Source organism: Gymnoscopelus microlampas, assembly GCF_963454915.1.
Source record: "Gymnoscopelus microlampas genome assembly, chromosome: 4".
In the NCBI taxonomy this organism is placed as follows: domain Eukaryota; kingdom Metazoa; phylum Chordata; class Actinopteri; order Myctophiformes; family Myctophidae; genus Gymnoscopelus; species Gymnoscopelus microlampas.
The window spans coordinates 45,422,099-45,450,081 of NC_139941.1; the positions used below are offsets into that span (position 1 = coordinate 45,422,099).

Sequence of the window (27,983 nt, forward strand, 5' to 3'; positions counted from 1 at the left end):
TAATTTCCTTTCAATTCTTCTTTAGTGAACTACTGACGTGTATTGACATGAGTATGCATGGTTGTAACTCTGAGAGTGTACAAAGAGAACCAAATGGACCCTTAATCCACTTGGCTCTAGGTTACTTGTACACTCTCAGAGTTATGGGTCCATGAAATGTTAAAGTTTGAGAACCACTGTTCTAATCTAATAAAAATACAAATTAAATAATCTAACCATATCATTCAGAAAAGGTTTATGAACCTATGAATCAAGCTCATAGATCAGGGGTCTTCAACAGGGGGGTCCGGGACCCCTAGGGGGTCCTCAGAGTCCTAAAGGGGGGCCACCAACTGTTTGTGTGATAGGAACTTTTTTTTTTACATTAACCACTTGAACCCTAGAATTCCTTTTCCGAGGGAAACATTAGCCGAAAATAGCAGATCTACAAGCTCACAACGCCTCGCAGTCGCATGTGAGCTTGTAGATTGTCTATTTTTGGCAAAAAGGGTTTGGTGTAGGGGGAAAAAGAGCAGATCAAGTACAATTTTTCTAAGTAGGGTTTAAGTGGTTAACTGTCTGAAAATATACATTAACATGAATCCAGCACTAATGACAGTGCTGTCAAACAAGTCTTTAAGCTATTTATGAAATCTATGGAAAGGTTTAATCTGCAACATAATGTTATACAATATGTAGTGGGGGGGGGGGGGGGGGTCCCTGCTTCATCTCTCTCTCAGCTAAGGGGTCCTTGGCCTGACAAAATGTTGAAGACCCCTGTAAGATCAAGCTATGAATAATAAGATATATCCAGTAGGCCTATGCATGTATGGTTCATACCATAGACTGGTTCATACTGACTCCCACTCAACAGATATGCGATGGTGCTCCCTAGTGGCAACATATGCACATTACACCCTGCAATCAGAAGCCTGGTCAGGTGGTCTGTCAGCTGATTAACTCCTCCAGTTACAGGAAGAGAAACATGCAGCAGACAGAGCTCAATGTCTGTCAAAGAAAACCATCCTAGCTGAACAAAATAAGGCGTTATTATCACTATCACACATGATCGTAAATTAAAAGCAGAGGAAAATAACCTCAAAAGCATCAATATGTTTGGCGGGGATGATGACGATGCGGATTTCTTGTCCCCGACTGGAGGGTGAGTTTTGTTTTCCAGCTAACAGTTAGCCTGTAGAAGCTAACGGTTGAGTGCCTCTACTTTGTGACTTTGGGACTGTCAATATTGCCAAACCCTTGACTGATTCAACATGGAGCTACAGCTACAGAGCTACAGCTACACAGCCTCTTTTGTGGTCAAAAATAAGAATAAAATAAAATATAATATTGGTTTCAAGCTAATTATGCGAGGTAGAAAGTGCTTTCATGTTCAATGCTGCTGTGTTTGTTCTGACCACAGCCTAGTCTGATGAGTTGTCACATGCTTACATCTGATCCCTCCATTGATTTCTGCCATGGCGCATTAGATCAGTCAGCTCTTGTCCAATATGCATCATCAGTTAAGTTACTCTTCCATTGACAATGTTCTAAGATTGCTTCAATCTGTGCACTGACTGTGGTCGACGTTATTCTGGGATTACTGGCTACTACTGATCCATTGACTGACACTTGTCATTTAACTCCTGGACATTTTCGCACAGTGGTTCTCAACCTGCTGTGGGTCGGGACCCCTAGGGAGGGGTGATTTTGGGGGGGTGTCCCCAGATGACAGTGAAGTGACAATTTCATGACTTCAACAATTGCCAAATTGTCAAATAACATAAGAAAGAGGCAAAACATTTTAAAATAGCAGATCTACAAGCTCACAACGCCTCGCATTGTGAGCTTGTAGATCTGCTATGTTCATAATATTTATTTGTGGAACCGAGTCAAACTAAATGTAATGCCTCAGCTCCTACAATTCCAAGTGTTTGTGTCCGGAATGGTTAAGAACCACTGCTTTAGCAGACAGCATTCGTATTAACAGTGAGTGAGCAGGTACAGGAGGGGTTCTGCAATCTACGAATGGACACTTAATCAGGATGCATGACAGAGAACATTGTTGATGATGTGTCATCAATGAGAATGAATGGACCCTTTTCTCAGACCTGTCATAATAACAGGTTACAGACAGCAGCAGCTAATGAAACTCTTCCATTGGCCACTGATCCATTGACTGATCACTTGCCATTGGACTCTTGGAACATTTTAGCACAGCATTCTCTAGGTCAGAGGTCTCAACGTTTTTCAGGCCAAGGGTCCCCTAGCTGAGAGAGAGATGGAGCAGGGACTCCCTACTAGATATTGTATGAAACTGTGTGGCAGATTAAACAATTTAATAGATAGCTTCATAAACTAGATGTGTAGCATTGGATTCATCTTAATGTGTATTTTCAGACAGTTAACCACTTAAACCCTCAACCTTTTGCTTGGTGTGCTCTCTATTTCCTCTACAGACAGCAAACGTCTTTGCTGGATCTACAAGCTTGTGAGCTTGTAGATCTGCTATTTTCGGATAATGTTACCTTCGGAATAGGGATGCTAGGGTTCAAGTGGTTAATGTAAAAAAAGTTCTTATCACACAAAGATTTGGCGCCCCCCCTGTAGTAACTCTGAGGACCTCCTAGGGGTCCCAGACCCCCTGTTGAATACCCCTGCTCTAGGTATTAACAGTTGAGTGAGAAGGTACAAGAGGGACTCTGCATTCTACGAATGGACACTTCATCAGGATTACATGACAGAGAACATTGTTGATGATGATGTGTCATCAATGCGAAAGAATGGACCCTTTTCTCAGACCTTCATAACAGACAGAAGCAGCTAATGAAATGAATGAGTCTGTTAGATTTTTGTATGCCCGAGGAGCGAGCATTGACAATAGCCAATAGTATTATTATCAATGCTTGCTACCTTGGTACACCTAAATAAAACATAGCTACTATTAACTCCATTATCTGCTGTGGTGAAAGGGATCCGGGGTCCATTGGTTGTGTAACCACTAGAGCAGTCTAGTCTAGTCTACCACCTGATTTTGAGGTATTTCGGAGTTTTCCAACATTCCATGATTGCTGTGTGACAAATACTGTCCCTACAATGTGAGCTGGTTTAATAAAATTCCCAGTTAAGGGGTTTAAGGCAGGAGTTGATGGGTAGTGAAAGGAAGGAGGAGTGAATGCCATGGCTACTAATTCCTTTCACATGTTGCTCGTTAGTCTAGTGGAGCCAGGCAAGGGCTGCTACCACAGTTCTCAGCTCAGCGGAGACTGACTGAGCACGCAAAGCTCCACGCCGGAGCGCCTTGCCTTCTGCTATGCTGTTGAATCTGCCACAGAGGTGTGACCACGTTGTTGGAGCCAGCAGGACAAAAGATTGGGGACAGTTTTGGGGGCCAGCGCACAGGGAAACAGCAGCGGTGAAGGAGAAGCTACCGGGGTGTATTAGGTGGTTTGTCTCCCACCACATGCAAGCAGGCTGTCAAACTTCTCCTCAGTTCCTTGCCGTTGGAGATGAAGGCCTCATAGCGTTGACTATGAACATCCTGGGAGACACTAACGACTACCTGTGGAGGGACTTTCACGGGTCTGTTCAAGCCCAGCATTTGAAATTCTTTCTATGATCTGGATACAGGCAGAGTGGGCACCAGGGAAGAGTGGGCACCTCTATGTTAAAGTAGTTTTTTTCCTAAATGTAATAAAAGTTAAGAATTTAGAAAATGGTCTTAAGTAATGTAAAGTATACATGATTTGAACATGAATGGAGCATCATTATCGGACTTACATTTACCCTTCAACTTCTTGTTGATGCCCCAAATGACGTACAAGTTTTGTAGCAATTGGAGAAGTGTTGGGCCTTAATTGTCGAATGTTAAAAGTATGTTCTAATCATATATATACTTCACATTTACATAAGACCATTTTCCAAATATATACTTTTTTTTAACATTTTGTAAGAAATAGCCAATTTAACATCAAGGTGCCCACTCTTCCTGCTACCATTTTAGCCCAGCGTCTTGGGGTTTCCCCACATTTATACAACGTTAGTCTTCTCTTGGCAGGCCAGGAGCAGCAATGTTGTTTCCCTTTTCTCCTGTTAACTTTAAAAAAATGTATATATGGATTTCTTTTAAAAAATAATATTCATGAAATACTTTTGAAATGTGTTTAATTGATGAAAAATTGTAATTTCTTTTGTTTAAACTCTTTAAATTTTTAAATCTTTTGAAATATTTTGAATTCAAATGTAGGAAACGGAGAAAAATCCATAGACCAAAAACATAGAAATTGGTCCGTGACCCAAAGATGGGTCCTGACCCACTGTTTGGGGAACAGTGGTCTAATGGGTTTGGATAGATCACGTCAGTGACTAGTTTCTAGCCAGTATGTGATGCATGTAGGCAAGCTCGTTGACTGCTTATGACTTGCATTCTTTATAGTGCAATATGGGAAGTACAAGCTCGCCCATTGTCCGGCTGACTTTTATGTGAGTGGCTTCTTGTGTTGGTAGGAAATTCTTAACTTCGAACAACAGCAGTAGCTCTCATAATCTTCCAAATCAAGTTGGAAATCTTGTACAAGCAACTTTGGTCTTTAATGTGGGAAATATGCTTGACAGTCAGTGGCTTTTTCAAGAACTGCTTTTTTGCCCTCATTTAGTTTCTCATTATTGGAGAAAATGTGAGATAGCTTTTAGAGCATGTCAAATCTAGTGTTTCAGTCCAAAATGTTCTGTCTGCAAGAAGTGACAAGCTGGCACATTTGATTAATTCATCAGTGACCGTCAGTGTTTCAGCACCCATAAAAAAGGAGATCGGCAAGGCGGACAACTTTACCAGCTACAGTTAAAAATCGACCTATATTTATTTGTCTGCCTGTTTGTGCTTGGTGTTAATTTCCCTTCTTGGTAAATAAAAGGGATCATCTTTTATTTACTCTGTCCTGTTTTCAGGGCCAAGTTGGCCTCATTGTTTGGACTGGACCAAGCAGCTAGTCATGGGAATGAATCATTCCAGTACACAGCACCTAAACAGCCCAGAAAGAGCTCAACCCCAGGTGAGATAACCAGCCATTTGTGGGGTTGTTTGTGCCATTATTTCGAAACTGACCAATTAACACACAGCATTTACCGTACATGTACATGTCCACAATTTCAACTTTTCTTAGCATCAGACTTAAGTTATTTAGTTAATTGACATCATATTTTTACTTGTGTATTATACCATCTTCCCCTGTAATTAATATGTCATTTGGTATATGATATCATTTTTGTTAAATGTGCATGTGCTTATTGTATTTGGGCACATAAACAAAACGTAATGCAATGAATATCATGTTTGTTGTCCATTCGTAGTGCCACCCTCCCAGAAACCTGCTGCACCCCCTGGTGCTCCTGCAGTGTTACTGGCCACAGCAGTCCAAGCCTTCAGATAGTGAGTGAATTCATTGTGAGCTTGTAGATCTTCTATTTTTGTTGCACAACACGGCGTGCAACATGAAGTTATGTTTACTGATGATGCCCTGCAAACTGGTTAACTTTGACACAAAATGATTTAAATGATGTATGTTAAACTTTTTAACATACCTATATCTGCACCATAGAAGCTGCAGATGCAGTATATATGTTGGTATTATATAGCTATAATAATTGTAGTTATTTTAATATTGCTAAGATTAGAACATATCAGTGTTTTATTTTCCAGCTTCCTTAAATTGTCTTGTGACCCTCCAACAGACGTATTGTGTTCCCCCTCACTGAGAGCTGCTGCCTTAGGCTAAAAGTCAATTGATTGAAATGCTGCCGAGCTGCTTAGTTTTTCTTAAATACATTTTTGTTGCACAGCATTAATGGACAGTACGTCAAGCAAGGGAAACTGGGAGCTGCAGTCCTTGGCACCCACTCAACAAAAGAGGTTAGAGCTAATTGGTTGTCAGTCATTTCAGATTATTGGGCTAACGTTTGATTTTGGAAAAATGACGTCCCTCTTCCTTTTCTCATTTTCAGTACAAACTGTTGCTTTATGTGAGCCAGCAGAAACAAGTGACCGCTGCCAGGATTCATACTGGCTTTGTTTTCACGGTGAGCAGAGAGTAAAAGGAAGCTAAACGCATGTGGAGAGATTGATATTCTATGTTACTGAGGGAATCTCACCCCCCTCAATCATTACTGAACCATGGAAAAAATGTGATCAGAATACATAGCCTGGGAAATGTATTGTATATCAGGACTGATCGATAATATTTCTCCATACATTATAATACAGTCACAATCACTGTCACTTTACATTGTCTTTGGGAATAATTTGCTACAAAGCTACGTGTACACATGTATGTGGATATTTTTGTCCTGCCTTTATCACCATTCATGGATTTAGGGAAATGATCTGTTTTCTTTGTACATACATTTTCAATGGGAGAGATTCCTTTTTCAACATTGTTACATTTCTGATCACATTGTGGCACTTCATCTCCCACAGGTTCAGCCCAACAACTATTGCACTTTTTATGATGACCAGCGACAGAACTGGTCCCTCATGTTTGAAACGGAAAAAGTTGCAATAGACTTCTGCAAAGAGGTGAGAGACAGGAGGGATGTGATCACTGCGCTTGTGGTAAATATTTGACAGTAACTGCTGACTAGATAAGTGTTCAGTTATCCCATTCAATCTGTGTCATTTTAGATTTTAACTATAACCATTATTTTATACTTTGGTCTATTCAAAAATGGCCGATTATATAAAAACAGTAAAGATATTCAAAGATTTGCACAAACTTTCATGATTTTTCTTTGGAATAGCCAAAGAAATCTAAAATGACACGGATGCTTTCCCAGATTGAATGGGTTATTAGAGTTCCATTGCCTGTGTCGGTCAACGGGTATAATGGACATCCATTATATATTATATACTATACACACCGACGGCTGAGGCAACCATGCAAGGCACTAATCTGCTCACTGGGAGCAGTTACAATTTACAGTTTAGCAGTTTGGTTCATTGTCTCGCTCAAGGACACTTAGACACAATGCCAGGGAGCCGGGGATCGAACCCGGGAACCTTCGGGTTCTCAGACAGACACTCTACCTCCTGAGCCACTGCTGCTCGAGAAAGTGTCTGTCTGTCTGGATGGCTGGATAGATGGATAGATAGATAGATGGACATCCTTACACTTACTATGGTTATGGGTTTGATTCCCACTCATGAAAATGTAAGCTTTGTGATGATTTTTACTCGGTTGACATCGTGTTGTGTACTGAAAATAGCCGATCTACAAGCTCACAACGGGATGCGTTGTGAGCTTGTAGATTTGCTATTTGCGGTGAGCAATACTGGTCAGCAACTACGTATAAATCAGGCTTAAGACGCTTTGGATGTGAAGCTGCAATGAACTCTCCTATTCAATGCTTACTCGGCTTTGTTGTGCACCAGGTGTGTTTGGCGAAAGTGAATAGCGCCCCCTCCTTGGACGCGGTGGTTGTTCAAGACCTGAGTCTGGGAGATGGTCAGGCAGTGGAGAATGGAGATTCCCTTCAAGTGGCATACACAGGCTGGCTCCTGCAGAACCATGCCATTGGACAGGTTAAGTGTTGTTGCTTTGAGTATTATTCTCTTTCAGTCTTTATGTCTTCATTTGTTGGATGTGACAGGCAGCAACACAGCTTGTTCCATCCTAAAGCCTATGCACGGTGTCACGCACAGAAAATAACCGATTGGCTATTTTTCTGCACGTGAAACAAGTATAAATCACGCTTAACTTTTGATTTTGTTCCAGGTGTTTGACTCGAACGTGAACAAAGACAAACTGTTTCGACTGAAACTCGGAGCTGGAAAAGTAATTAAAGTGAGTCATCTCCTGTTTTGTTTGCCTTGTGATGAATTAGTCTAATTTATTCTGTTAATTAGAACTGTAACTTGTGTAGAGGTGCTCTCCTTCCTCTAACTCCCTCTCTCCTTCCCTCTTTGTATTTCTTTTTCTCCTTTTTCTTTCTGATTGCCTTGCTTGTTCTTCCTCTGTTTATTAACGGGAGTAGGGGGGGATTCATGTAGCACTATAAGACCTTGAAGGATAGTTTGCCATGGGGAAACACTGCTTAACTGGAAATTGCCAAAAATGGGGAACAAAAGTGTGTCAAGGTTGCTTTTTTGTTGTTCTTGTTTTCCCAGATGATAATTATGCTTGTTTAGTCTTTTCATAGATATGAAATCTTACAAAAATATGAAATTGACAACTTTCTTTCTTCCCCCCCCCCCCCCCCCCCCCCATCTTCATCTCTCTCCCCCTCTCTATCTCGCCGTCTGTGTATTCAGGGCTGGGAGGAAGGGATGCTGGGGATGAAGAAGGCAGGCCGTCGTGTCATGGTGATCCCACCCAGTCTGGCCTATGGCTCTAAAGGCGTAGCCAACCACGTCCCAGCCGACAGCACCCTTGTCTTCGAAGCAGAGCTTCGACGGGTAAGGCCCTCTGTTTGACCTGGGTAAGAGGCAGATGCAAGCTAAAGCCATCTGCCCATTGGGTTACGTTGCAGAATAACCAATTCCAACTCAGCTAAAATGGCAAGAATTGGCAAGAATTGCCACAGTGAGCAACCTCTGCTTAACCCAGAGCTTTGGCAATGGAGCTCAGCACGATTAGATTATGGAACTCAAGTCAAAAATAGATTAAACCCGACCGTAAAACACAGTTACTAACAACATGTCTTCATTGTTTTGAGCCAACTCACAGACAGGCAGGGAATTCCAGGGGTGTTTCATTTACCTTTCCTCCTTGACAGTAATGTTAATCTTATCGGCCTGGACTTGCGATTACAGGCTCCACCAACCAGGGGAAAGAAAAAAAAATTGAATACGCATAAAATGCCCCGAAAATATGTTCTGTCCTTTCAGCTGTCCTGTTTTTATTTAATTTTCTCAGGTTAAGTTTTCTAAGGACAGCGGGTCTGATCAGGCCAGTGCCAGCTCGCGGGACTCAAACGGCCCTTCTGCAGCTCCTTCCCCTGCTCCCAGTGTGGAGAACATGGCACCAGAAGTCCCTGCTCAGCCGACCGCCACAGGACCAAAGTAAGGACACTCCTCTGGGAACCTTTCCTCAAACTTGATTTGTACTTTGTTGCACACCGGTGCTGCGCACACTGACAATAGCCGAAATACAAGACTCACTCTTGTGCCGAGATCGTTTATTTTCGCCGCACGACACCAGCATGCAAATTAAACATTACAGTATTGTACTTATTTTTCTCGCCCTGTGTATATAGATTGCTTTTTGGTAGTATAGACTAACATACTTAACAATATTAACAACAAAGTGACACATGGTGTACTCTGCGCAGGCGTTGAGTCTCCGCGACTACCTTGGGATGTTACATCCTATAGCTTGCCCTGGAGGGATGACTGCCAATAATATGTCAACCTTAACCAAAATGGTTTACATAGGTTTTCCATAAGATTTAAGCAACACAGGACAGATCTCCCCCTTAAATGTAAAAATAGAGGTCATGGTGCCCACATGACCTCAAAGAAACGGTTAATACAATTATCTTAATTCTTGAGTTTCTAAGCTGATTTGCCCATTACCTTCTCCCTTTCAGTGAATCACCACTTCGAGCAAAGTCTAACTCCCTCAGTGAACAGTTGACAGTAAGCATGCTGTTTTTGTTTTATTTTTTTTGTTTTAATTAAACACACAGTTCTGAACTAAATAGCTGCATATACACACTGTCTGACCGAGCAATGTTAGAACCTGATCATTCTTTTTCTATCTGCAGAATCCAGACGCCACCAAAGCCAAGCTGATCTCCCGCATGGCGAAGATGGGTCAGCCAATGTTCCCTGTTCTGACGGGGGTTACCAGCCAGCCTGACTCCAGTGACTCTGAACTAGAGGTAAGATCATTTCTGTAATCAGTGTCAGCCTGGCGTCACTATTTTGGGGCATGTCATGAATAGCAAAGATCTTCAAACTCACAGTGAGACGCATTGCGATGCGTTGTGAGGTTGTAGATCTGCTATTTGTATTATTTGTCGTATGACGATGTACAAAACCCAATTCCCAAAAAGTTGGGATGTTGTGGAAAATGTAAATAAAACAATGTGATAATTTTCTAATACTTTTTTTTGACATGATTGAAAACAGTACTAAGACAATATATGTAATGTTTTTCCATATCAACTTTATTGTTCTTTGAAATATATGCTTATTTTGATGCCTTTCAAACTATTTGGGACAGGGGCAGCAAATCACCTGGAATATTCCACAGGTTATTTGGGCGTTGCGACGTGTTGTGAGCTTGTAGATCTGCTATTTTTGGAAAAAGGTCCACCTCCAGACTATGGATGCTGGAGTTCAAGTGGTTAACAAAAGTAGCATTTTTAGAGTTTTAAGCATTATTTTGATTAACGCAATTATTTTGGTCACAATAATCGTCATGGCTCTGGTCTCTCCAGCTCAGACAAGGTTGCTGGGTGTTTGGTCCTGCCAGATCGCAGCTTAGTTGTAAAACAGCCTCTCGGAGCCAATCAAAGACTCTTGAGACTCGGAAATGTATTGTATGATTCTCTCCAGGACTCCAGTGTTTCTAGAGCCAAGGATCGACCTGCTGCCCCCTCTCCTGTGCAGATCTCTACTGCCCCTCCAGGCCCAGCACAAGGTGAGGAAACCATACACCTGCCACAAGGCCCACCGATACATGCCCTTATTGTAGGAAAGTTTACTGTAGTCTTTTGCACCAATTACAACAGCTGATCAATTACAAAATAGAGCCACTTTCACTATCTTAGCAATGTAAATATGTTTTTTTTATGGTCACTTTAGACAGTAGCTACTGTAATAAATATACTCTACTAATAGAAACACACATAAACTATATATTGTCGCTGTCGGGCGGAAATCTTGAATATTCAAAAGCGTTACTTTTCAGGATATGGAAAAAATGTTAATACTTTTCATTCATTAAATATTTGTATCCCTTTTTATCCCTACAGTGCTTTCTCAGCCCCATGCAACTCAGCCTTCTGCCTTACTACCTGTCAACATGACAACCTCTGCCCCACAGCATGGGATCGGAGGCACTACCCATGCCTTTCAGGTGAGACAAACCCACATTTTAAACAGCGTGTATTCATCTTCTCACACAGCTTTGGTTCTCAAATGTTTTAATTTCAAGGACCCCCAGTTTGGTATGCATTAGGCCACGGACCGCCATAACCCAGAGAGTGTACAAATGGACCCGTGTACACTTTCTCTCTCTGTGTTACAGACCTGTAATGGTCCATTTGATTACTAACTCTCAATAACTTAGCTGGGGACCCACTCAAGGACCCCTGGGGGTCCCCCGACACCGCTTTGAGAACCACTTTCATAAAGATATACATACATGGTTGGCACAGGCACAGCTGTGAGGACCCAAGTTCAAATCCGATTCCCGTCATACAGTACCTCACATGTCCTCTGTTTACAGAAATGTAAACAGCATGTAGTGCAGTCAGACATTTGTGCTTAAAGGATAACACAAAAAAAGTCCTGGGGACTTGTTTCCATTGTGGTCCTATGTATTCAATTCATCAACATAGCATAATAATAACACAAATACTATATCATCAACAAATATAAAACACTATGTACAGTACAAAGTAGAGAAAGGGAAAAGCGAAAAAATGGCAGCAGTGAATGCCATCTCCTTTCTATGTGAAAAGTGAGTTTACCTCCCCTTGTGGTCTCCTGAAAGATAGATTTTCAGGCCTTTTTTGAAGGTAGCCAGTGATCCACATTAGATCTCCCATCTAAATTAAGCATAAAATGCCTAAATAGGATCTTAAATAAGTACATTGGCCTTGTTTAGGTATTGTTTTTTTGTTTTTGATTTAATGCTAAGCTGTCATCTTTCTTCGTAGCCTTATTCCTACACTCAGACATCTGTGGCTCCCTCTCAACTGCAGCCTGTGTACCACGCACAAACGGTTCCATACATGGGTAAGACGGCATACACTCATTTTGTACAAAGCCCACTGAGTTCACACCCTAAATGCTGATATACTGTACAGTAAGTTATTGTAGAATGTTAACGGCATAATGTGACAAAAAGTATTATTTGATCCTGATGGCCTTGATCCTGTTCCCTCCAGGCTCTAGTGATGTCACTTCCTTCTTAATGACAGAGGCCCGTCAGCACAACACAGAAATCCGATTGGCTGTTGGAAAAGTGGCAGATAAAGTGGAACAATTGTCTTCAAAGGTTTACATTAATATTAAAAAACATTCATATTTTGAATGTCTTTATTCGTGTATTTAATATAAATGTTTTTGCCATAATTGCCTTTTCTCCCCCACCTCGTTTTAACAGATGGATGATCTTCAAAGGCAGGGAAATGTCACTATGGGCATGTCCAGCATGTCAATGGAAACGTCAATGATCATGCACAACATCCAAAGAATTGTTCAGGTACATACAGGATATGCAGCCTTTTCTTTGTCCCAATTCCCTGCTTGTGCAAGTGCACCTATTCCAACATACTACTAAAGCTGTTCTTCTGAGTCAGCATCGCTACTTGTACCAAAGACAAATACCCCTACATATCATCCAGTGTTTGCCGTGACCTTCATCAATGCAAATTCAAATCTAAAAAGTATCTCTCGTCAAGTAGATGCATTTTATTAGTCACGGGACTGTCAGATTTTGAACATTTTGTTGTTATATCCAGTTTGACACTACTGTAATGGCAATTAGGCCATGTCAGCGCAATATCCACACGTACAATAACATTTTAATCGTACCAAAGAACAAATTCAGCTGACAATGAAAATGCCACTGCGTGGCACTGCGGGTGGGAACTTAAGTACACGTTATGAATGTGATTGTATGTATACACATTTTGTTTTGATGTGCTCAGTGCTTGCCTCAGGCTTTTGTGAAGACATGAATTTCCCCTTCTGCAGGAAAATGAGTGTCTAAAGAAGGAAGTGTTTGAGAAGAGCTCGCGTATTGAGGAACAGAACCGCAAGATTGGTGAGCTTATCAACCAGAACCAAAGGTGAGGCCCAGGTAGACATGGAAGGAAATGAACTCAAATAGTTGATGCTGTGGCTGCATGCCCAAGGATAAAAGCATCTACCAAATGTTTTCTTTTGTTGTTCAGTAGCCAAATTTAAGTTTTGATTGCAAATAATTTATAACGCTGCAAAGCAGAACATATCAGTAATAAAAAAAATGACAAAAATAAAACAATCAGCATTTAACCGTCAGCCGGTAAAAATCAATAAATCAATACAGGATTATGTACACAAAGATTGGTAATCATAAAAGGCTATGTAAAGGCTTGTTTGAATAGGTGAGTCTTTAAAAGTTTTTTAAAAAGGGCCACAGAGGCCACAGTTTTTAGGTGGAAGGGTAGATCATTCCATAGCCTGGGTGCAAAACTAGCAAAGGCTCGATCACCTTTAGTTTTGTGGGAGGAACAACCAGCAGGGCTTGAGATGAGGATCTCAGAGACGTTCACATAAGGTTGGAGCAGGTCACATAAATATGGAGGTGCCTGGCCATGGAGGGTTCTGTGTGTGATTACAAGAATCTTAAAATGTATTCTAAAATTAACTGGGAGCCAGTGCAAAGAGGCCAGGACGGGTGTGATATGACAGGATCTCCTGGACTGTCTTCAAATGCATGCAAAAGATTGAATGGGTCTGTTAGAGTAGACCATTGATTCTCAACCTTTTCAGGCCCACGACCCCCCCCAAAATAATCATATTTGAACTGGCGACCCCCCCCCAAAATAATCATATTTGAACTGGGGACCCCCGAAATAATCATATTTGAACTGACAAGCACTTGGAATTGTAGGAGTTGAGACATTACATTTAGTTTGACTTGGTTCCACAGATAAATATTGTGAAAATAGCTGATCTACAATCGGCTATTTTCAAAAACAATCCCCCAGGGGCCAGAAGAAAGCTCGGGGAACTTGTGGGGAGAACCACTGTGTTAGACCTTCATCAGGTTATTTTCTTTTAGCTGTTGGATTGAAGAAAAAAAACTTCCCACTCCACTCAAATGAATTAACCTTCGTCTACCCATGACATGCTCACTCCTCGCCACAGAGAATAAAAGGTCCCTGGGAGAGAGGGGCAGCGTGTGGGAAAGTAGCCATTGTTGAAGGAAATAAAGCTGTTTTATCCTACTGTCATTGTCCAGGTACGTGGAGCAAAGCAACCTGCTGTTAGAGCAGAGGAGTGACTCCCTCAAGTCCTCTAGCGAGCACAATCAGACGCGGCTACTGCAGGCCGAGCAAGACAAGGTGCGTAACCCTTTTTTGTTTGAAATCTTGTAAAAAATGAGGGCGTGTGCCGTGTGGTGAGATGATGTTGTACATATAGGGGAGGATGAGTTGGATTGCTTGCTGCCATTCTTATCTTCTATTCCTAGCAATCTGAACTGCTCATGAAGGCTTTGGTTTTTACCAACAGGCTTCATGATCCATCTGACTGACTGATTTATCCGGTCAGAAGTGTTTTCTCTGTTAACCTTTTTTTACGCCCCCTTAATGCCACTCTTTGCCAACTGTTCCCTTCCTGGCTGTTTTGCACTGCTGTGCTGATCTGATCTGAATCTGAGGACGTCTAGCATTGAGTGCTCTCTCTCTTCCCAGCATGCACTGCCTCAGGACCTGGGCTCGGGCCAGGTGAGCCTGTTTGCTCTGACTTCTACCACCAGACCTGGGTCAAAAAAACACGTTTTGCTACCAGATCAGTGATTCTAAACCCTTTTCATTTCAAGCCCCCCCCACCCCCACCCAGTTTGAAATCCATAGTATATTCCCTATCTGACACACTATGAGTGGTCCCACTGCTGCAAACTCCACTCACCTGCCACTCGCAGGGTATTAAAACGTCAATGGTTATTTGCTAATGACTTGACCCAGAGCTGACTGTCTGTACTACCAACGCCATAGTCATCCTTTCACTTGTCTCTCAAGCCAGACAACTCTTTCACAATCTTCCAATGCTACAGAGAGTCTGTACTTCTGCTTTTGTAAAGTCGTGAACGTTCATGAAAGTACGTATATTTTAAATAAAGTATATTTAGAACGTATATTTGAATTTCCATTCATGTTAAGCAGCTAGCTAAGCTAGGCTTCGTCTAATTTGGCTTTCAGTAGAAGTTATTTACACGACTGCAGAGGCCAAACAGAAGTGGTGGGGAGGAGGTGGGACAACGGCTTTATTTAAAATTTCCAGCGGTTATGAAGTACAGACTATTAAGCCTAATTTATGCTCAAGAACGTTTGAATCTTGTGTGAGCCAGCACTGTCTGGAGAAACTCATCCTCTCACAGCCTGGGCTCAAGACCATCTTCATAGATGTATTTTATCGAGTCTGACTTTTACTTTCATATCTATGATAGTCTTGGTCTCTACCCCCCCCCCCCCCCCCCCCCCATAGTCACTGGAGATCTGCACTTCTCCGTACAAGTACAAACAAAACATATAAAGTGCTTACCCTTTAGCCACGGATGTTAACTCGACATTCGGAACCTGTGTGCACTGTATTACAATAGATATGTGTTTCAATCCCGTCTATGTGAGATTCTGCCGGTAGTTCCCTGTATTCCTCAATGGGTGGTAGTGGCGAGGCGCATCAGGTTAAAGCCAGTATTACACTATGTAAACAGGATGTAAACGAGGTAATAAAGCGGCGTAACCTCACAAACGGGATGACAATGGCGTAACGGCACAGGCGGGATTAAAAATAACAGACTAATACAGTGTACACAGGTTTCTAATATCGAGTTAACATCCGTGGCTACAGAATCAGCACTTTTTTTTGGTACACTTACAGAGAAGCAAAAGTCAAACTCGATAAAATGCATCTATGATGGTCTTGATCCAAGGCTAATCCTCTCACTAACATTCTCGCATATTTATTTTCCTTCTCCTCCATCAGTCATCTCTGCCTCACTATCTTCCTCCCAACAGAATCTGGAGAAACTATCCTCTCACTAACATTCTCGCTTAATTTCTTTTCCTTGTCCTCCATCAGTCATCTCTCCGCCTCACCATGTTCCTCCCAACAGGGTCATGCTGGTTGAACCAGCAGCGCTTCTCACCCATCACTCATCCAGACCGCCATCATCGCTCTGCTCCATTTGGTGGCTGTCGGGCAGAAACCTTGTATTTCCATATTTCACATTTGTATGTTTTTTTGTGCCGTAAATGAATGCCCAATTTTGCCATTCTACGGTGTCACACAAAAGTAGCCATAAAAAGCCATACTTATATATTGCTTATTTTTGAATTTTGTTTTAGTAAAAAATGATAGTGGCTAAGTGGCTGTGGGGATTATAGATATCTAGCCCATGAAAATTATTAACAAGAGCGTATGACTAAATAAAATGACTACTTTATATCCAATGAAGTGCAGGTCCTTTTTTTCTCCATTTCCTGCAAAGTTTACAGTTTTGGACATACAAGGTTTCCACCACTCTGCTCCATTTGTTTAATCTCAGAGCTGTGTTTACTGTAGACCACTGTTTCAATTATTATTACAAAAAAAACAAAAACAATATCAAGAATTTCTCAAAATGATTTAAAAATAAATAAATAAAATTAAAAAGTAAGACATTTCTTAAATTAAGGGGGAAAAACCGTTAAGAAATTGTGAAAATAGCCGATCTACAATGCGACGTGTTGTAGGCTTGTAGATCGGCTATTTTCACTAGTTTGGGTCCCGGGGAGACATCAAATTTCTCTTTCTCCCCCCGACCCCCTCTCTGTCTCTCTCCCTCAGGTGCATCTGACGGAGGAGTTGGCGTCCTCCACAGCGCGGGTGGCCCAGCTGCAGCTGGACGCCACCTCCCACCAGCAGAGGGCGTCGGAGCTGCAGAACAAGCTGGCGGTGGCCCTGCAGGATGGCGAGGGCCACTGCGCACGCGTCTCCACACTGGAAACACAACTGGAAGGTGTGTCAATAGGATGAATGATATTAAACACCAGGTGGCAAATTGAGTGGCAGTGACGACTAGAGACTAGAACAGTGGTTCACAAATGTTCTTCCTTGCACGCACGCACACACACACACGCACGCACGCGCCTTTTTCCCCTATATACAGTACTTCTCATACACTGAATGGTGAAAATAGCCGATTTACAAGCTCACAACGTGTCCCATCGCGACGCCTTGTGAGCTTGTAGATCTGTTATTTTTGCTATTTGTAACTTGTTGAAAATTGTAGGAAAATGTCTTCAGTATGACGTGATTTTGTGCAACATGTTTAAAATGTTTAGTTTCAGTTAGATCTTGTTCTTTTTGTAACGATTATTTCAGTCAACTTTCTTTTTTTGCGGCGGTGTAGCCGCCCCCTATAAGTGAGTTTTGGACACCGACCAAAAAATGTGTGTACCCCCTAACCCTTCCATTGTTAATTCAAATCGATACTTTTTTCATATCAGCCAATCACATTACAGCTAGTGTCATCACCACTAACTGTAATGTGATTGGCTGACTTTGCAAATTCAGGACTGTGATTGGCTAGCGAAACACATGACACATGTGCAGCCCTATGAATAGCAGTATGGACTTTAAAAAAAGTAATTTATCCTTTTTTTAAAGTGAGTCATGTTGTGATGACCACACACCGCCCACTTCACACTGGGTGTGATTTTTTTTATTATTGTTGGTTTTTTTCACATCTAGTTCAACTGTAATAACCTTGGTGTGTGTGTCTTCCTCCAGAGTTAAAGGAGTCATCGGAGCGGAACCAGGCCCAGTATCGCACAGAGAAACAGAAGCGTAAAGAGATGGAGGTCAGAGTCAGCAACGTGGAGGAGGAGGCGCAGGATCTGAAGACGGATAAAGAGAACCTGGAACGGGTGAGTGTTCCTTTTTTACTGGAGGAGTCAGTTATGGTGGTTCAGGCATCTAGTACGGATGCCTCCTGTCCTGAGAGCATTTACCAAGGGAGGTCCTCACTGCACGTCCCTCTGGGAGGAGGCCACAGGGCAGACCAAGGACCAGACGGTCAATCAATCAATCAATCAAAAACCTTGAAATGTTGAAGTTTGAGAGCCATTGCCCTAACAGATGGCGTTCAGACCTGACATACTGACAACCTTGGCTTGTCCCCTTTAGACGCTGGCGGACAGGAAGCGGAAGTGGCAGGCAGAGCGTCAGAGCAGAGACGAGGAGATGGAGGAGCTACGCAGGAGCAATCAGCAGGAGCTGGACAATCTCAGAGCTCAGCTCCGCAAGGCCCGGACCAGCACTGATACCGCCGCCTCCGAGCAGGTTAGTCACATTTTTGTTTCTTTCAATATTTTTTGTTAAATGAAATAGTTTTGAGAAGCACTGTCCTATGCAGTCACACCGTATGGTCTGTGTCTGTTCCAGTTGTCGCAGTTGCAGACGGAGCTGGAGCAGGAGTGGAAGGGGAGATGTGAGCAGGCGTTGGCCTCCGTGAAGGAGCACCACGGCCGGGAGGTGGCCGACCTGCAGGAGCAGAGAGACGCTTTGGAGCAGAAACTGACACAAATACAGGAAAAGGTCAGCAACCTAAGCCAGACCGCAAGCGCACACACACATGCACACACGTTTGTATTACTATACCTGTGCGGACACCAGCATTTCAGAACAGGGATTTAATGAATGTAATTTTTTACCATTTGTTTTGGTCATTTTAGCCATAACTGAAGCCAAAAATAGCCAAACTACAGCACGACACCTAAGTATAAATCAGGCATAACTCTAAATCCAACCCTTAAACCTAACCTCTAAAATCTCTTATCCGACCCCCAACCTGAATCTTTTCCTAATTGTTAAGCAAACCTAACTCTAACAATCTGTTTTAACCATACAACAACCATTTCCCTTGAAAGGACCAGGTAAATTGTCTTCCCAATGACTTATTTCTCATATTCTACTATACTTGTGGGGACATTTGTTTGCATCCCTCTTTATGCTCAGTCTGTGCTCCAAATTTCACTTAAGTACTGTGTGTCACAAATTGGGAATTAGACTAAATGCAATTATTAGCTTCTTCATAACGATAGCACAACATGACACCTCGTCTCTGTGGCAGTTGCACATACTGGATATAAAGCAATTGTAGAAATATTAGACCTTTTAATTGTTGAATGTTTAAGCATATTCTAATCAAGTATACTTTAAATCATTTTCCAAATATTTTTTTATTTTACATTTGGGAAAAAATAGCCAATTTAACAGAGGTGCCCACTCCGTTAATAGTGATCTCTTTACAGTTTACAGCACTGAAGCAGTCGAGAGAGTCAGAGGAACAGAGTTTGATGCAGCAACAGGGACAACAAGAGGAGCTGCAGGCCCTAAAGGAGAAAGTATGTACTGTATTGATTGAATACTTTATTAATAGATTTGCAAATAGTACAGTCAGTGGTACGATTATGCAATGGTGCTGCTAAAAGGATAACACAAAAAGCCCTGAGGGTCCTGTGTATTCAATTCATAGAGACATTTAAAGACATACAATAATATATCATAGACATCATCAACCCTCATTTTGTGTCATTTCTGGTGTTAAGTCAAGACGTTAATCAGACCAGTTACCATTTGCAGACAGGTGCTCTTTTACTGCGATTTTGAAGGAGGGTAACTAAGGAGTCACACTTTTTGATGTCTTTTGGTTGGGCATTCCACATTCTGTTGGCATAGCAGTAGAACAAATTTGTATGGGGCTCAAGGAGCTGAGGCAGGCTCCCATGTCTGTTTTTCCCTTCTAACTCAATTAAATGATGTGTTATTGCTGCGGAATGCATTTGTCAGGGATGTCTGCCTCTTTAATGCTCAGTTTTGTTGTTGTTGTTTTGCACAAAAGTCCTTCTTTATTTTTAGTTGGTCGTCGTTGTATCTATTTTATTGCTTGTCCCTGATCTTAGCCGTGCTAGTTAAATCGTGGAATATTATGCATTCCTGCTACAGATGCATGATATATCTGCCGTGTATTGGTATCGGCTGATATTTACGAAGAAGAAGAAGAATTTATGAAGATGTATTTGCTTCCGTGGCTCAAAATGGGGAAAGAAACAAATGAAACGATTATCAGAATTGGCTATAGGACAAATTTCAAACATCTGTATCGGCCCAGAATATCCATATCAGTGCATCTCTAATTCCTGCATATTTGCACTTTTATTAATTTGCTCACACACACACACACACACACACACACACACACACACCAGTGGGATAAAGATGTCCATTATGAGGGAGGAATGCACTCATAATCTTGTTTGTTTTGTCAGTACATGGCCCTGGAGAGGCAGTCAGTGTCCGTTAAGGACAAGCTGGAGGGCAGAGTGGCTGAAATGGAGAATCAACTAGCAGACCAAAGCCAGGGAGACACAGCAAACGAGGTGAACACACACACACTCTCTCTCACTCACTCTCTAACGGAAAAATCCTGATTTTATACTTGGTTGCCTGTCGGTGATGCGCACAAAAATAGCAGATCTACAAGCTCACAATGCGTCGCAGCATGAGCTTGTAGGTTGGTTTGAACTGACAAGTTTCCAGAAACTTTTGTTTTCACCAGATTCTTACTAATAGCCAAACACAAGTTTTACCAATACACATTTCTGAAATGAATGAATGGTGTTGAATAGAGTTAGCTGACTTTATAAAACAAAGTACCTAAAACAAGTAATTCAGGACACACTCAGGACACATGGTTGTTGTAGGGATTGAACCTGGCCGCCCCACAGACTTACAGACATGTAAGGGTCCATTTGTAACCCTGAGGGTCCCTGGACCCCACTTTGAGAACCACTGACTATAAGCTGTACTGAACCTGTGTGTGTGTGTCTCTGTTTCTGCAGGTGAAGCGTGTGATGAATGGCGTGTTCCATTCTCTACGAGGAGAGTTTGATCTCAGTGAGTCGTACACAGGCCAGGCTGTGCTGGGGGTGATTGTTGGTACCATTAAGGTAAAAGATGCCTTTACCTGACGACCTGCATACAATATTTGGCTGTACAGTATATCGGAAAACGTCATTCATAATAAACTCTTACATGCTACATGTTTCTACATAGCATTAAGATTACTAAGTGAATTTGGCACTCGAAGCACCAGAAACTACAATTTGAAACAACAAAACTGTCCCATACCCTAGCGCCCCTATTCTGGGCATTTCATAGTAGATGAACATTTGACCCCCATTTAATGCCATTTCTATCTCTTGGACCCCAATTTATATCGTAAAAATCAATGGTGATAATTTGGTTCCTAACTATCTATCATATAGCTGGGGACCCCCTGGAATAGGCTCTATGCACAGCAGCCATTTTGGAGAAAAATTGGGCCTCTTCTTACTTCCTTCACAGGTGTTACCAATGACACTAATGGAGGCTCTGTTCCATTTAGTGTAGCACAGTGGTTCTCAAACTTTTTAATTTCAAGGACCCCCATAACTCTGAGAGTGCACAAATGGAACCAAATGGACCCGGGAGGGTCCATTTGGTTCCATTTGTACACTCTCAGAGTTACACTCTCAAGGAACCATGAGGGTCCTAGCCTGGTAAACCCTCCCTCCGGAAATCTCATTTCCATTCGATCTCAAGAAGGAGTCTGGTCTGAAACGCCTTTCTCCAATAATCGCTCTGCTCGCCGAGCCGACGAGCCTATCAGCGTCGTCGCTCATTGTTCTGTGATTGACAGCGACAGTTGGCCAATCAGGTGGCGAGTTCGAGTGAGCCCGAATGAACCCGAGTGCAGCCTGAGAGCCGCCGAAAAAAGACGAACGGCAGCCATTGTTGTTTGTGCGAGTGCCTTCACTTCTTACTTTCAGTTTTATAACGCTTTCAAACTTCTTTTTTGAGGCACGGAATTTACTTATAAGATATCGTTTGGATAGAATTTAGTTGTTTAACTTCATATATGTGGTCAATTAATCATGACAGAGCCTATTTAAAAATATAAATTTAGAGAACCGGCAGGGGCGGGGAGTGACACGCATGTATCCCAATAAGGCAACCTATTTTCGGCATGGCCGTCCCAAAAGTCCCGTTGCGTCACATAGTCTGGAGCTCGTCAAAATGAACGTGCTCATTGGCTGAAGGGGAAAAACGATCATTGGTTGAAGGGGTTGTCAGTCAACGGTATTACTCCCGCCCAACTCCAGCCCACAGCGATTATTGCAGAAAGGCGTTTCAGACCAGACTCCTTCTTGAGATCGAATGGAAATGAGATTTCCGGAGGGAGGGTTTACCAGGCTATGAGGGTCCCTGGACCACACAATATCAGCACCCTGACTCTGTTTGACCAGAATGGAACAGAGCCTTCATTAGTATCATTGGTAACACCTGTGAAGGAAGTAAGAAGAGGCCCAATTTTTCTCCAAAATGTCTGCTGTGCATGGAGCCTATTCCCTCAAGGACCCCTGGGTGTCCCCGGACCCCACTTTGAGAACCACTGTTTTTGAGACCGTCTGCTAAATGCCTAAATTGATACATTTGACTTTTCACAGAACGTAACTCTACAGCTCCTGAGCGGCACAGAGCAACGCTCCTCACTACAGAGCACCAACCAAGAGGAGGACGAGGAAGAAGACGAGGAGGAAGAAGAGGACGAAAGCACGGTGAACCACAGAGAGGAGAGACCTCCAGGGAACACCACGCACGTGAACGGCAAGAAGGAAGAGGAGGAACAGAGGGCAGAGTGCCAATCCGCTCAACCCAGAGAGGCCTGGGCGGAGGAGGCACAACCCGGCGGCGTGGCTGCGGAGAAAGTAGACGAGGAAGTAGTTGCAGCGGTGGTGGAGGAGGAGGAGACGACGCAAGCAGCGGCAGAGTGTGAGATGCAGAGCCAATCAGAGGTCATAGAGGTCACCCATCATCCCCCAGCAGGCCCGGTGGCGGCCGCCCTGGCAGAAACGGTGGAGGCGGCGGCGGCAGTGACCGACGGCCAGGTACAGGAAGTAAGGCTGCAACTATCCATGACTTTCTTAGCGATTATTCTACCGATTTAAATCAACGTGAAGAAATTTTAATTGATTAGTCTGATTAACCACTTGCATACTTTATATTTATACTTCGTTGTACAATAGTGTCCCACAAAAAAATCTACAAGTTCACAACGTCTTGCATAGCGACCCATTTCGAGCTTGTAGATTGGCTATTACCGCTACTTGTAAAAGGATTCGAAAAGGATGAAAAAAGCTAAATTTCAAATCTCCCCCCAAATCAAATAGGCTCTATGCACAGCAGCCATTTTGGAAAGAAATTGGGCCCCTTCTTTACTTCCTTCACAGGTGTTACCAATGATACTAATTAAAGCTCTGTTCCATTTAGTGTGGCATAGTGGTTGTCTTATTTTCAAGGACCCCCATAACTCTGAGAGTGTACAAATGGACCATTACGGGTCCATTTGGTTCCATTGCAAGAAATTGGGCCCCTTCTTTACTTACTTCACAGGTGTTACCAATGATACTAATTAAAGCTCTGTTCCATTTAGTGTGGCATAGTGGTTGTCTTATTTTCAAGGACCCCCATAACTCTCAGAGTTACACACCCACCATAAGGGGCCATTTGGGAACCAAAATGGAGTCTGACCAGAATGGAACAGAGCCTTCATTAATATCATTGGTAACACCTGTGAAGGAAGTAAGGAAGGGGCCCAATTTCTTTCCAATATAATGAGTTCTTTTTTTATTATCAGTTAAATCGATTAGTTCAATTAACTGTTACACCCCTAACAGGAAGTGCCTTCTGCTGTGGAACCATCGTCCCACCCGCATAAAGAACACAACGCCCATCTTTCTCCGGTGGTGTTGGCTGACGGACAACCCGAGGAGGAGGACACGCACTCCAAGACGAGACGGGCATGTGGGACGGAGTCCGACACATCAATGACTGAACCCGGGGTCCACAAAGAACGGGTTGATGATGTGAAAGGCCCTCTAGGGGAGCAGCAGCACGTCGTGACAACAACTCATAAAGTCACAGCAGGGCCCCCAACCCAACCTCCGCCTCCACCCAGTCCTCTGCAGGAAAGGAGTACAGACAAGGTCACAAGGTGAGTCCTGCACGGCACTCTGTGCTGCGCTATGAGCTTGTATATCTGCTATTTTTGAATAGCCAAAGTATAGAATAATGGTTAAAGTGGTTACACAGATGCTTGAACCCCAGCATCCATGTTCTGGGGGAGAACATTAGCAAAAAAAAAATAGCCAAAGAGATTTGGAGTAGAGTAGACCTGGGGGAAAAAAAGTGGTCCAAGTACAGAGGTCCAGTTGACTTAAGTTTAAGTGTGATGCCCATATTTATCTTTCTGTTCATCCCTTTCTAATAATGCATGAAAATCCCGCTAAATTCACTGCTCATCGAATTGTCTGAAATCATGCGTTTCATTTTCTGTCATGTTTTTTTGTTTTTTGGTTCTCTTTCAGTTTATTTGTTTGGTTCTCTTTCTGTTTACTGTTCCTCGCCGTCTCTCTGTCTTTTTCTTTACTTCCCAACCTTCTTAACCCACACCCATCTTTTTAACCTCACCACCACCCCTGTCTGTCTGTCTGTCTGTCTGTCTCTCTCTCTCATCCTCTGTTCATTACCATCTCTCCATCTCCATCCTTTGTTTCATCTCCTTCCCTTGGCCCCCCCATCCCCATCCCATCCTCTCCCCACCCCCAACCACACAACCACACACACCTTACTCACCCTGTGTTATACTATGCTCTCAGTCTGACTGAGGGGGTAGGGAAGGAAAATGGAGAGGAGCCATTTTTCCAGAGCACCACCACCACCACCTCCACCTCCACCACCACCGCTGCTGCAACCAAACCCCCGCCGCCACCCGCTGAGGAGGATGAGGAAGAGGAGCTGGTGAGGAAGGCTTCTACATGCAGTGGTTCTCAAGCATTTCAATTTCAAGGACCCCCAGTTTGATATGCATTAGGCCACGGACCTCCATTTGATAACATTTTCTATCTCTTGGAACCACAATCTATATCTACAGTATACTATAAAATCCTAATTCTGAGAGTGTACAAATGGACCCTTACGGGTCCATTTGGTTCCATTTCTACACTCTTGGAATTACTGTCCCGTAAACTCCTCAAAGACCCCTGGGGGTCCCCAGACCACAGTTTGAGAAACACTGTTCTACAGCATTGGTTCTCAAACGTTTTCATGTCAAGGACCCACCCCCAAATGAACATGTATTGTGAGTGGGGACCCCCTATTAAAAGAAATGGTGTCAAAAACCTTTTCCACTTTTTCAAAATGTTCTTTTTTTTAAATGGCACATCTAGCAGCTCATAACACGTCTCAAGCTCATTGATCAGCAATTTTTCAATCAAATAGGTTTTAACCTATTTTCAAATAGGCTAAAGTGGTTAAACTGATTTTGATGATATAGTAACTCATTTAGCTTTAACCCCCTCAAGGACCCCCGGGGGTCCCTGTACCCCACTTTGAGAACCACTGCTCTACAGATTTCAGCACCCTGCTTTAAACCCCCCCACTCCCTGTGTTAATGTCAGTGTTGTCTTGTGTTTATTTGTATATTTGTTTGTTGCTCACATTTTTTTTTGTAATCATCGCTTGTTTACATCACTTCATTTATTAGCAGAAAAGGTACTGTTAACTGGCAAATCAAAGTGAATATTTCAGTATAATTTGTCATTCCTCCCTTGCTGAATTGTCACTTTATTTGTCCAGTAACGTGTGCAATTAGAATTGAGATGAAACTCTTGTCGCTCCTGGGTAGATTACTTTGATCACAACAGGTGCAGCGGTTTCCAACCTTTTGTGGATCAGGGCCCACTTGAACATCTTGATCTGACCAGATGAGTGGGCCGTGTGAATTTTTGTTTTGTTTGTTCTAATCATCAATCAATCAATCAATGTTCTGGCTTTGATGAATGGAACCAACATATTGTACTTTTAAGTTCTTATTGGTATCACAATGAAAACATATTTATTTTCAACGTTTTAATGAAAAGAAATAACATGTCTTATTACATTTTTTTACCTTAAATATTTTTTTGTATATTAATGTTATGTTCTCATTAAAATCTTAGTGTTTTGCAAATTAATTGGGGCCCCACTTGCAATACTCCACAGGTTGGTAATCGCTGCAATAGCGCCATCTGATCGGATGATTGGACTTGCATTTACTCACCGTTTGCTGTTAGTAACTTTTGGTGTTTTGTGGTGTTGGTTACAGAGCATGAAGGGGCGTCCTCCCCCTGCGCCTCTGTTCGGTGAAGATGACGACGATGACGACGACCTAGATTGGCTTGGTTGACAAGCCAACCGGAAGCATGAAGGAATATCTAAATATGAATGTTTCAATCAATGGGACAGCCCTTATACTACACAGGACTTTTAAGGGCGTACCGGCACCCTACCTGGTGTCTGTCCAGTGAAAATAATCGGGGAGGTGGGTGCTCCCTATAACTGCACTTGACACGAGGAGCGGGGGAGGGAGGGAGGGAGGGAGGGAGGGTGGAAACCGTGAGTACGAGCTGGTTAAGACATCTTGACTTGACAGCTACTGCTAAAGCTGTGTGGAGGATGTGTTTGCCTTCACGTTGTTATGAATTCTGATTAAACTGACTTGACAGCCCCGTGTTCCACAATGGAATTAAACCCATTTGAAGAGTTATTTTCCAAAAAGGTTTCTATAGCCATTTCCCATAGCAATGGTTCTCAAACTTTTACATTTCAAAGTCTCCCCTTTAACTCTTGACAGTTTACAAATGTATTTCATTTGGAAACTGTCAGAGTTACAGACTTGTAAGAGTTAATGTAGACACCCCCCCCCCCCCCCCCAAGGAACCCAGAGAGTCCCTGGAATCCACTTTGAGAACCACTGTCCCAAAGTACATCATTCGGTTTCTCTAAAATGTCAAAAACAATCCAGACTGTTTTACTAGATCATGAAATTACCTACTAACCTTTTGATTTTCTGTTAGTCATTTTGTTAAGTATTGCTGTCATTTCCAAAGTTTAATGTTTCGTTTGGAAAGAAACTCTTCATGTCTTTTAATGTTATACTGTATAAAGCTGCAATCCATAACTTTTAACCACTTGAACCCCAGCATGCCTATTCTGGGGGGAACATTCGTCCCAAAATGGCAGATCTACAAGCTAGATCGGCTATTTTTGGCGAAGAGATTTGGTTTAGACGGGGGGTCTTCACTAAGAAGACTAAACGGTTTAAGTGGTCTTTACCGTGGAGCTATAATGGAAAGCACGTTTGGGAAGGCGAGTTGTTTCTATTGGACTTTCATGCAATATCATCTTGTCAATAGGGTTGGGATCCTTTAGGATTTTAACGTTTCCTATAGGGGGTTCCAAATGTAACTCTGAGAGTGTACAAATGGAACCAAATAGAACCAGTTTTAGAACCACCGGTATTGTAGCTATATAGCAGACGGGAAGTCCACATACCAGCTCTGGCAGTGTGATAAAAAACATGGTTCCGGAAAGGGTTCCAAATCATGTGATGGAACCAATTCCGGTTCCTCAATGCTGGATCCGGCTATGGATCCCAACCCTACTTGTCAACCAGTAGTGGTCCTACCTGACCACATGATCTAAATGTCTCAACAGAAGAGCAGTGAGACCCTCTTAGTTATGAATTGGTTAAAACAACGTATTATTCACTTTTTAAAACAAGTTGTGGATGGCAGCTTAGATTCTGTGGTCTTTTAGGCCACGCCATGTCTGTAATTAGTCACTATAGCAGATTTTTAAACGATACTGTAGCAAATTGTTTATTTATCCAATTAGATGCAGTAGTTTCTCAGTTGTCTGTCAGTGGTTTGAGAATGTATTGTATATTGGGTTTTGCCAATTGTTAGCTTGCTGCTTCAAACCCATATCTTTTACACTTTTTTGCTAACAAATTAATTTGAGAAAATAAATTGCGTTAAATTATCTGTGACATTTTTTTTTTGTGTGAACAATTTCACAGCACCAGGTCCTGGTTGTTTTTGTAGGTATGCCAAATTGCCAACATTTACATTACCAGAAGACAAGCAAGTTACCAGGTGAATCT

General features: G+C 42.5%; 1 protein-coding gene across 1 annotated transcript; it reads left to right on the plus strand.

The window, feature by feature from the left end:
- The first annotated feature begins 959 nt into the window (after positions 1-959).
- Positions 960-27,859, plus strand: fkbp15b (FKBP prolyl isomerase family member 15b). The gene is made up of 30 exons (XM_084056022.1): positions 960-1,141; positions 4,924-5,027; positions 5,326-5,404; positions 5,815-5,884; positions 5,977-6,051; positions 6,449-6,547; positions 7,400-7,549; positions 7,743-7,811; positions 8,279-8,422; positions 8,883-9,028; positions 9,556-9,604; positions 9,733-9,849; positions 10,529-10,613; positions 10,948-11,051; positions 11,857-11,935; positions 12,088-12,197; positions 12,306-12,404; positions 12,899-12,993; positions 14,151-14,253; positions 16,742-16,913; positions 17,687-17,823; positions 18,083-18,238; positions 18,341-18,493; positions 19,210-19,302; positions 20,227-20,337; positions 20,800-20,907; positions 22,447-22,896; positions 23,677-23,993; positions 24,658-24,799; positions 26,145-27,859. The coding sequence occupies exons 1-30, from the start codon at positions 1,092-1,094 to the stop codon at positions 26,223-26,225; spliced, it is 3,747 nt and encodes a 1,248-aa protein (XP_083912148.1). The 5' UTR covers positions 960-1,091; the 3' UTR covers positions 26,226-27,859.
- The last annotated feature ends 124 nt before the right edge of the window (positions 27,860-27,983 follow it).